Consider the following 11501-nt stretch of genomic DNA (forward strand, 5'->3'; position numbering starts at 1 on the left):
CGGGTTGCTGATGTTGTTGTTGCTTGCTACCTTTACTACGGTAGAAATACGTTTTGAATTCTGGAATAACGATTTCTACGGAGCAGAAAAAAGGAGTCTCTTCTGAAGAAGTGCTTGTTCACTAATTTTATCCAATTCCAGCACTGTTGTTTCGTTGACAGCACTGTAAAATGAAGACAGGACTGTAATTTGGTGTAATTTTGACCATTCAGTTACTGTAGTATTTGAGACGTTTTACTGATACTTTGGTATAGTTTTATTCGTTTTAAACAAGTTGTCTGTTTAAGGTAGTAATTTGAAGTATTATGTACTGCATAAGAACCACTTATTCTACCGTCTGTGATTGGTCACTCTCTGTTGGCTGTTGTGATCAAGATACAGCAAGCCATTGAAGAGTGCTCATATTGTTATTTTTTCCCACGCCTACTTTCAGGTGGACACAGACGAGTCATTGTTATTAATGAGCCGTCACGTGCATGCGTATAGTTGGCGGACACCACATACTGTGAAGGCTTGCCCCAGGCTACACGTGTGTATCGAGACCGAGGGAGACTGGCGCTGGTCAGAACCTTTTGATATTGATACTGTTGGCGTGTTTAGTCGAACTATTCATCATCGTCTACACAGTGCAACTCTGTTCATCGAAGTAAAACAGCTTTCTGGTATGCAGAAGCAGGTAAGTCTTGCCAAACATCTACTGTCAGAATCGGCAAGGATAATTGGTCGATAAACTTCTATAAACTTCTATAAATGGCAAGCTTCATTATCGTTCTGTAATGTGGATGCAAATGCGCCTTCTCGTAGATTTTCCGCGACTCCTTAACCCCCAAGTACTGATGTCATTGGTTGATAAGTGATTCCGTGCACGAGTTTCAATGTATTTCGTCAAGTATACATTTCCATCATACGTTTCCCCTCATTGAATGTGATTTATGTGTTGGAAAAGCACGTGATCTGGGCGTGGCAAAAGCCGATGGCGTGGTGCTTTTGCGCTATACGTCAATGAAGTCAGCCGATTTTTACAAATGTGTTGACCAAAAGATTGAAGTTTAACGTAGTGGGCGTCATTTGCCATTACTAAGCTAATGGTAAGGGGAAGTCCCGTGTTTCAACTTCAGGATTTCCTTTTGGAGGTTAAGGCTATGCTTTTGAGTAAATTTCAGCAAAATATATTCAGCCGTTTCAGAATTATGATTGTTCTAAGCTTTTTGTTGATTTACCAGCTGCGACATGATACTGTTTACATACGCACAAAGAACAGAAATGGGCTATATTTCCTACGTGGACTTAAAACTGTGCTTTTTTCACAATTTTTTTTGTCTGTTTTTTTTTTAGGTTATCATTCGCGGAAGTCATATCATTGTTAGTCGCCTTTCAATCGATGTTGATGTGCAGATTCTTACCAACCCCTCCCTGAACACTGAACAGTCATCCAAAGCCCGTTACCAGGTACTGTTGATAAAATTAGGGATGATAAAGCAATTTTCAATCGAGTGTCGAAAGTAATCTGGGATTGCATTGGTTTTGCTTTACTTTACTCTGTGATTGGTCCGCAAAACTGGCGCCATTCCCTCGATCAATCAGATACAAAACTAATACCAATCACTACTTGGTCGTCACACGCGTTTTCCCGCGCTTCAGCCGGGCTGTTTAGTTGGTTTTACTCTGCGTTCTCATTGGCTCTTTGGACATATTCCTTTCCTCTGATTGGCCGTCGTGATAAGAATAATCAACGATGGAGAGGATAAAAGAATTATAAATGGTGAACTTGAAAAATATTTTCAACCATTTTAAGTTCCGCCACTTGATTGTGATGTAGTTCCTCAAGTATCCAAAAGCTTTAATTCTTAGGAAATTAACTTTGGTTTTGATAATGGTGTTGAAAACCACCATTTAAAAAGTCTGCTCAATTTAGGTTCTTGAGGATGTTTCCCTGCCAGCCAACACAACATTGCCATCTTATGTCATTTCTCACGGCGGCCTAGCAGGCATGCGCATTCGTATTCCTAACGATACCACGTGGTCTGACGCGTTACCACTGGAGTATGGAGAGGGAGACAGTACAGGGCATCATTGTATTGTGCAGGTAATTATGGGCATATATTTTGATCTATTTATGTTTATGAGTTTGCTAAATCAATCATGGAGATGACAAGCGGCACCGAAAGTGAACGCTCCTGTCAATCAGATCATGACTGCTTTTTGTCCCTGACTCAGACCCCACTTGGGAAACTAAATCATGATGCATCCATCAATTGAAAATAGGGGAAAAGCTCAGGCAAAATAGTAAAATTTCAATCCCCTTTTGTACTTTACTTTCTACATTTTCTGTCTCTAAATCTTGATCTTTCCAGTGCGAACTACTGTGAAGGACGTCGCACGGCTTTGAAATTTTTATAGGAATTAATTTCCATTGATTTCATGTGGCTGTCAATTTGACTGTTAATACCTTTGCACTTTACTCGACGTCGTTTTGAAAATAGGCTTCATCCGAACGAACCTAAGGCAGAACTTTGCTCTTGAAAGAAAGGCCTTTGGTGAAAAGCTGTTTACTTTTTTACAGCTTCTCGGAGTTAAAGATTTCCAGACGTTTTATTTCTGGTACAACTTAGAGAAACCTGGATCTCCAGATCAGATTAAGGTAAGCATTTCTCTTTACCTTTGGGCTGCATCTTGATTTTGGTGTGCAGGACGTGACCAACTGTACGACAGTTGGATTTCATTTTTGTTTGATATTGAAATAATCAAAAGCAATTTTTTGGGTGTGCGGCGTCAAATAATCTACAAGTAGGAGTATGTTGGTGAACGCCAAAGGTCGTTGTCCGCCAAAGTCAGTGTTTGAAGAAATAAAAGCATAGGATTTCTCCGTTGCATTCTTTTAAGTCTGAGTTGGCAAGTTTTGCATGGCCCTTTGAGCTATTTTTGTTTCCTGTGGCGCTTTAAAAACGTTTTATTACCGAAATTTGAGTTTGTGTCCTTGCCTCAAAAATCTTGAAGTGTCGTGCGAAATAAAACGCCACAACACTGCGTTTTGTATGAAAAAATTGGTAAGAATTTTCTTTCAAAAGGAAAAGTTAGACGATGGTGTTCGTCTTGCATAGATTTAACTTTTGTTCTGCAAGACTGTAGAATTTCACTGCTCCTCTATTGTCTTATTGACATTGCTTTCTAGGTCACCTTATCTCCTCTGTTTGTTATGCGGAGCCATCTGCCCGAACCAGTCCTCGTGAATGTATTCACGGCCAATACGAACTCGACTTCAGTCCTTCAACTGCAAGGCCGAGCACGTGAACAACAGATGTATAGCCTAATTCCGAACTCGTGGCATCACCTGACTTTTCAATTTACTGGCTCGAGTAAATGGTCCAGTCCCTCTGTGCCATTGAATACCACACTGATAGAATTAGCCAATAGGATGAACAATAGTGACGATAAGGAAGAGGACAGACCGCTGGCTGATATTTGGCCGTACTGCGAGAATCATCAGTATTTTCGGTAAAGGCAAACACTGTTGTACCTCTGTTACTAACTGGTACATCTGTACTATATTGAAGAAAAAGAATTCTCCAGAAACCTCCTACATTTTATTTCCGCCGGTAGAGGAGAGTATTTACAGGTTAACGAACTTAGCGAATGATTATCGGAATTTGACAGAGAAACTTCAATACTCGGCTTGCCGAGTGCGGTATTGACAATTTCGAGTTCATTGTTTGTGAACGAGTACAGGTAAATCCTGATAATTCACGAGCAATGAGTTCGTCCACATTTTTATTATTCAAATTGAATACACTGCACAAAGAAACAGTGCATTGAAACCACTATATGCTGAACTGTTGACAACACGTAAAAACGCGTTAACTAACTTGAATGAAGAATTTAAAATTCGCAACCTTTCCTTTCAAAACAGATATTCCCCAAGCAGTTGCCTTATTGGTGTTTCTAGGTATTGCATTATCATTAAGAGAATCACAAACCGCATCTGACAAATCGTCCAACTTTGAGTCAGCCGTAGCTATGGTGTAAGGACAGTGGTGGGTTGAATTTACACCACGGCTATTACACCACGATAATGAAGTCAAGGAGGTTGTTTCGTGACAACCCAGTATCACGTGATACAAGTCAATCAATCAGAAAATCGGAATTCGTACAGTGTATGTATAATTATTGAACAATAAATAAAATTACTCCGAGCCTTTTTTCCGCACCAAATGTAAGACACTGTGTATATACTCACATTGTCTTATAAAATTTTGGAAGGAGGGAAATTTATCTTAGACACATTTTTCAAAATCAGGTCTTGATACTACTTTTCAAAATATTTTTTTAGGCGATGTGATATTATATCAGAGGAGAAACCAGAGTCTTCTCTGGTGAAGAATTTATCACTTGGTGGTGACGTGAACGAGGATAAAACACAACTTGGAACCAAGATAGATGCACCTTCTCAAGGTCAAAGTTGTTTGTTTCGTGATTCGTATGGCTGCTTTATTTTTTAATGTGTTAAGAAACTTATGACAACCGTAATGAGAGGATAGGTGTCATGCTTTGTTTGAAACAATAATTTAACTCTACAGGCTGACAGTTTCAAGACGTAAGGAGAGAATTGTTACTGTGCTTTAATACTTTCACTCACAAGAACCCGTGAGAAGTTCTCGTTATTGTGTGTCATACAATTCTTATGTTGTTAGTTTGGAGAGTTTGGTGTTGGATCAACCGATAATCAATCCTCTAATTGATATTTTCCTTTATTCTTATCACTTGTTTGCTTGATATTGTATGGATATTGTAAGGAGAAATTCCGTTTTGGTCAGTCACAGGGGTTGAAGGGTTAACCAAGGGAAGGCCATGCATAACATAACCGCCATCATCCATGATTTTAGAGAATGTAATGCTTTTATTTGCAATTTATTTCTTTGTACAGATATGCGTGAAAACCCGTCCTCAATCCCTGCTATTGAGGTACAGTGCCGCGTGATAAAACGGTGGCCTCATCTCAGCTCGCTATTGGTTGAAGTATTACCCTGGTGTTTGCTGGTTAACAACATTGCTGTGCACGTGATCATCAGGGACCTGGAACGAGACGTTGATATAGATTTGCCGAGTGGCTCAGTCGTGGCGCCTCACAGAATCACAGTATGAGAACTCATATTGTTTTTGAGAATTATTAAATCGTCCTAATCAACCATAGTACATTAAGCGCCTATACTGTTAAATCCGTCACTTTCACTCGTCATTGTTTTGGTTTGTTTGTTTTTTTTTATTCGCGGTTCTCAAACATGTGCATCCTTGCAGGCGTATTCTATCAGCGACTTAACTTTGGTGTTTTCGATATCAAATCACAAAACTCAACTTTTTAGGTTGAAAAGAAAGGTTTCTTTTTAACTTGACACAATAGTAGCTTTTTCCTAAGTTGGCACCTGTGGAAATTTGAATGTCATTTTTGTTTATATGCCAAAACACAGCTTTAAATTATTCTTGGAACATGTTAGCAACTAGCACATCATTTAATCAATGCTCAAACATAATGAAAACGAGGAGCAGGTTTTTTTTTTTGTTTGTTGTTTTTTTTTGTTCTTTTGAACCAATTGACTGTCTAGAAATTATTTACTCAGGGAAAAGTGAAGTTTGGTGCTTATTTTGGAAACAAAGATGGCAGTTGGTCCGAAGCAGTGTCTCTTCCATCGGATTCACCCAGCACTCGAGAGGCATCCTCAAACGATGTCGATGAAGGCCTGTCTGTTCCGATCGCTTTCGTGTTGAGTTCGGGTGATATTCGTGGTGCTCGTTGGACCGTTACATCTCGGATGTGTCGGGGAATCAAGATCGTATCAGTTGAGCAGAGATTTCAAATGATAAACAATTTTGGAAAGCCTTTAGTTGTCCATCCTGTTCTAGTGACCTCTGGCAAAAAGGTAATCAATGATCATTCTAATTTGTATTATCTTTTAGCAAATGTCGAACTCGACTAACAACACACACTCTCTTCAAAGCTTTTTCTCATATTTTTATGCTGAGTGTTTTTAAAGTTCTTTTATATCTCTATCATCCAATTGGGTGGAGGAAAGAATTAATGTATTCAATAACTTTTCCAACGTTTTTTTTCAAGGAGAAAAGTGAAGCCTCCTTGCGAACTAAATTACCGTTCAAAACTCGATGTAGTCTAAGAATTTCTAGATTTTTTGAAAAAGACGACCGCAGCTCCATGTTGACAATCGCTGGCTTTGGAGCGGAGGGGATTGGAGGGGGGGAGGACTTGAAAAATACTTCAAAGTTATTATGTAACGATTGGGTAAGCGGCTTAACAAATTACTGTCTAAACAAAGACTATGGTATCCATGGTTTGTGGGGTTTTTTTTAACAAGGATTATTAATAGTAATGTGTCGAAAATAATCCGATTTGCATTGGTTTGTCTTTCCTTCGCTCCGTAATTGGTCCTGAGATCACTCGCTACCGTCACTAGGCAGATATAAAATTAACGTCGGAGTCCATTTACATTCGTTTTTTCAGAGTTCTCGTTTACCCAATGTGATATTTACTCTGTGTTTGATTCATTATGATTAACTAGGCACTCTTCCACTGTAGTAACTATTGCAGCTCCTGCTTTTCCCAAACAAGGGATTTAATCTGTGAAATAGGCTTCCTAACCAGGATGCTCATTCCTTAAATCAACAGATACCAGTGGATAATCTGACCCGAGCTACTGCAGTTAGTTTGTCCAGCGATCCCAAGCAGTTTATGCCTATCACCTCTTGGGACGTGCCTTCTTCCACCGCCGTAGTAGTCAATGAAGAAGGGGAATCTTCATTTAGTGGACAAACATCTCCTGTGTTGTTTCTCGCCTTTGAAAAAGAACCGCAGTCTTCAACTAGTGAGGTGAAAAACCTTAAATGGTCACGTGCTGTGCTGGTCACGCCAGAAGTAACTCGTCAATCCGTGGCAGTATCCGTCGATGATAGCGCTACACTCCCTGTAGTTGTGACGTCACACGTTGCCAACGGTATAGTCAACATTGTTGTCTCCCCAGATCCATCACCCCGTCTGCTTCTCCAAAACGACTGCCCCTTCACACTTCAGTTTGGGCAGGCAATACCTCCGCAAAGCCCCAGCCACGTCAGTGATTCTCCGGAAAAGATTGTGGTCGTGGAACAAATGCAGGGATTGGGTGAGATTCCCGCAATTGTGGCCTTCAGTTCCACTTATTATGAACTTCCTATCATGCGCGAATGGTTTGCTACTTCCAGTGAGGTGCAGAGGCTTCCCGAATTGCACATTCAAGCGTTGTACGACGTGAACGTGGCAGAAATATCAGAGGAAGAAGGTGAGCGGGGAGAGCTAGCTGCTGAGATGACAACTGAAGTTCCTCAAGGGTGGAGCAATGGCTTTGACTTGAACTCTTTAAGGGAGGTGTGTGTCAACTTGCCTGGGAGGGGACAGGTTCTATTGACTGTAACTCAAGAAAGACTTTGTACCTGCGTTAAGGTCCAACCGTTGGAAAAAGATCGTGCGAGGGACAATACAGTTAAAAGTGTATCGCCTGTCTCACCAGTCATCCATGCCGATTTATTCATTTGTCAGGTAGGGGTGACGATTATAGATGAAGTTACGAACTTCCGAAATCCTTACGAAGTTTTCCGAATAACTGCTGAAGGTGTCTCCGTGAAACATTCTGCGGAAGAAACTTTGAGGGATAGAAGTCATGATTTCCGGGACTTGTCTTTGTGCGTTGGAGCAGTTCAGGTCGATAATCAATTGCAAGACGACATGTACGAGTTTTCAGTGATTCTAACACCAAGCAATGCTCCAATGACGATTAAGAGAGTGCCGTCGCAGCGAAGACCTGGTCATCGCTCAAGAGCTAAGCCGCTGGTCAGTATCAAAATTGTGTATGAGCCTGGTCCGAGCGCAGAAGACATATTCCTTAGCTCTGTATGTGCTACTCTTCAACCGCTGACAATGTACATCGAGGACACTTTTCTTTATCGTCTAGGGGATATGGCCGTATCATTTCTGCCTCCTCTTCTTTACCACTCGTCAACGTCAGTCAGTCACTTGGAGGGTGATCGACGTAAAATTCTAAATGCAGCTTGTTCAAATGTTCGACCAATCTTAATGGGCGAGCTGAAAATAACTCCCGTAACGTTTAGCGTCACTCTCCACGGCTCTGCCAAGCTCTTTTTGTCTGTTGATGATTCTCCTCTATCTCTTGGCCAGTTTCACATGTCTCCGGTTTATCTCCCAAGTTCTGCCCTCGTTCAGAAGCTCACTTATCATTACGTGACCGCAGCGCTATTCAAGGCGGGCTGGGTATTGGGTTCTCTTGAACTTCTCGGGAATCCCGCAGGTTTAGTGAGAAGCTTTAGTCAAGGGGTAGCTGATTTCTTTTATTTACCTTATGACGGGCTGACTCGAGGGCCTGGCGCGTTCGTGTCGGGCATGTCCCGAGGCATGTCGTCTTTCGTTAGGCATCTTTCCACCGGTGCATTGACGTCCATCACGAGTCTTGCGTCAAGTATGGCTCGGAACCTGGATCGACTAAGTATGGATCGCGAATATCTCCGACTGCTAGAGGAGCAAAGATGCAGAAGACCAAAGAAAGTGCTAACAGGTACAATTTAGTTGTTTTTTTTCTTCTTCCACTTTATGTTAAACCTAAGGACTGTCTTCTGTGAAGCAGCAGTTAAACTAGCACAATGAAACCTCCAGTACGAAAACGTCTACAGGATTAGAGAGAATGATCCTTGCTAAGAGATGTCTCTTCGAAAAGGTAACAAGTACAGAAGTCAGTGCAATGTTTGACTCACTCGCCACCACCTTTTGTGTCCCATGGTCGGTTTTACCGCTGTTAAGGTATCCCAAAAAAGGAGTTTCATTGTCCTTTCTGTCATTCTCTCGAGTAATGTTATTGATCCACGCCCCAAAGGGGGGCTCGTGCCTTAACAGGATTTGATAATCGAGCACCGGGTTACTGAATCTCAGAGACAAAGCACGACAAAGTGGGTCGTGAGAAGTTTCATAAGTTTGGCGCTTATTTGGTGTATTGCTCGAACGTTTCTCTTCAAAGCCAAGGTGGCCGTAAGCCTAAGATTAAATTATCTTTCGCAGGATTATCGAAAGGGCTTGGAGGATTCGGTCTCAGTCTCCTAGGCGCTGTAGCGGGTATAGTAGATCAGCCCATCCAGGGAATACGGCAAGCTAATGATGTAAGAGAAGCAGCCAGTGGTGTCATTACTGGTGTAGGAAAGGGCCTAATAGGTGTGGTTACCAAGCCATTGGGTGGCGCCATGGAGCTGGTGTCACAGACTGGGCAGGGAATCCTACAGGGGGCTGGTTTAACAGAGCTGCCAAATCGACTCTTCGATCCTGGAGAAAGGTTGGCGTTTTCTGCGAAGAACAGCCATTTGAAGTACTTCTGGTAAGGCGTCTTGTATTTCTCTCGATTTTTCAGTTTCATAGCAGTTCTGTTTCCCGCTTATTTTCGTTAAGTTCAGCCGTATATTTTACTACAAGGTTTATATTTGCAACAATTGTAACAATGATTAGTGTTTTTATGGCAAGGAGCATTTTGTTATACTGACGGTATTCCACAGAGATCACTTTATTTGGCTTTTACTTTTCTTGCCTATCGTTGCATACTTACACCACTGCATCGTTGCACTGTTGCAGAGAAGCTGTTACCAAACTGCTTTTACTGACTTAAAGTTCAAAATCAAAGCATTTGCTGCAGCTTTATCTCTCATTGGGAAGATGAGTTTGGAAACCTACTTTATCTAAGAACCATACATTCATTTTATATTCTCAGGAAAATGCTGCACAATCAGGAAGATCTTGATCTTCTTCTTCACTTGGAAGCGACTGTTGTGATGTCATCTGGGCATGACTATGATGGAACTTTACTGCTAACCAGAGATACGTTATTCATTGTGGGCCAGGCCGCAGATACCATCCAGCAAACTCTCTTTATTAAGGACATTGACTTACAAGAGGATGAAGAAGACAATAGGAGTGTTGCCGTTGTAAACCAAGTAGTTATTGCAAAGGACGAGAGCGAAGAGGCGGATGGAGTGCATGACAGTGGTGACCCAGACCGCTTGAGGCTGTTCCTTAAAGATGCGCGGGCTCAGGCATTAGAGCAAATGGCTACCCTGGATAGCTCTGACAGTAATTTGACTTCTCCTGGTCAGAAGTTCGTTTTGCTTGTTGACCCTATGTTAAGAAGAACACTTTTGTTACAGTTTCAATCGGCTAAGAGGAACTTAATTTCAGACTCGTAGCTTCCCTGTCCACATGAAAGGGCTCTTTTGTCAGCTGGACGAAATCTTGAGACACATCTGTTTTTGTGGAGAAAATAACCGCGAAATTAAACGCCGCGCTAACCCTAAGCCAACCATCCCCAGTCAAATGAAATTTTTTGCGCGTAACTTTTAAATTGATAATTTACATTCTTCAAAGTAGGGTTCATTTTAAACATCTACGAATCATCTCCTGTGTAAACCCCCTGGTGAAAAACCCGAAAAGTAAGAAAATTTGAAAATGTTAGGCTTTTTCTTGTTTATTTTCTACAGCTTGATACATAAGGCCTTCTAAGCAAAAATATCGCCAATTCACGGGAAAACACTTCTAAACAATTTGCTCGCCACTCGCTATCATGAAGTGTTAAATAATTCCTGTAAGGGGATTATAATTGTATATGATGAGGTATGATCACAAGGTATGATTATTGCCAGGGTATTTGAAATGGAAAACATTTTCAATACGAATTTGTTCCTAGGGAATATAACTTATCTCGATTTTATAGTACAGATATTATTGTTAAGAAGTGTGGCTTACACTTGCTATCATATTTAAGTGCATTATCCTAGCTGAATTAGGAATAATCAAGGTTCTTGGTGGGAAGAAATTGTTGAACAATATTCAAACGAATCGCTTTAGTTTATAAATATGCAGAGGAGTAATTTGTAAACAGGGGGTTGGAAATGTTTGTACCACAGATGTACAGAATAATCATTCAAATAAAGTTGTCTGAATTTGATTACATGGATACTTATGAAAATTTACGCATTGCAGTGTAGTGCGTTCAAATGTTCTAATAATTGTGGTGTGGTTTTTTTGTAAAAATTTATTTCAGTTTTCGAGAAATAATTTTTTTCGTTCGACCGCTCAAATATGCAAATTTTCACCCTGAATATTACCCGAGTTGTGTGACCTCATGTAACCAATGTACCAGACCTACGGTATTTCTGTGAACATAATCCTCTGTTTTATCATCTAAACTTAATCCCCTGTCGTTATTGAAGCTGGCAAAGAAATATTTATTTTTTGTTGAATATTTTTGTCCGACATACTTTTCCTATGTCGAAAAGAAGCATCAAAACAAAGACAGTTTTAACAATGACCGATATGACAGAATCTACTGAGCTTCAAGCTTTCAAAGGACCAAAGGATGGTTATAAAGTTACTGTAAAAATTTCCTTGTGTATTTGTGTTGTTCTATGATTTTGAG

General features: G+C 40.7%; 1 protein-coding gene across 1 annotated transcript in view; it reads left to right on the forward strand.

The window, feature by feature from the left end:
• The window catches only part of LOC113670256 (intermembrane lipid transfer protein VPS13B), a 31910-nt gene extending 20880 nt beyond the window's left edge, over positions 1-11030 (forward strand). The window contains exons 27-37 of the mRNA XM_027186360.2: positions 434-676; positions 1336-1449; positions 1916-2086; positions 2564-2641; positions 3173-3495; positions 4328-4449; positions 4922-5133; positions 5613-5912; positions 6674-8606; positions 9104-9413; positions 9801-11030. Of these exons, the coding sequence (XP_027042161.2) occupies positions 434-676; positions 1336-1449; positions 1916-2086; positions 2564-2641; positions 3173-3495; positions 4328-4449; positions 4922-5133; positions 5613-5912; positions 6674-8606; positions 9104-9413; positions 9801-10272 (4278 nt within the window). The 3' untranslated portion in view covers positions 10273-11030. The remainder of the gene's footprint in view (positions 1-433; positions 677-1335; positions 1450-1915; positions 2087-2563; positions 2642-3172; positions 3496-4327; positions 4450-4921; positions 5134-5612; positions 5913-6673; positions 8607-9103; positions 9414-9800) is intronic.
• The last annotated feature ends 471 nt before the right edge of the window (positions 11031-11501 follow it).

This window comes from Pocillopora damicornis, chromosome 4 (genome assembly GCF_964200805.1).
Source record: "Pocillopora damicornis chromosome 4, jaPocDami1.2, whole genome shotgun sequence".
Taxonomy (NCBI): domain Eukaryota; kingdom Metazoa; phylum Cnidaria; class Anthozoa; order Scleractinia; family Pocilloporidae; genus Pocillopora; species Pocillopora damicornis.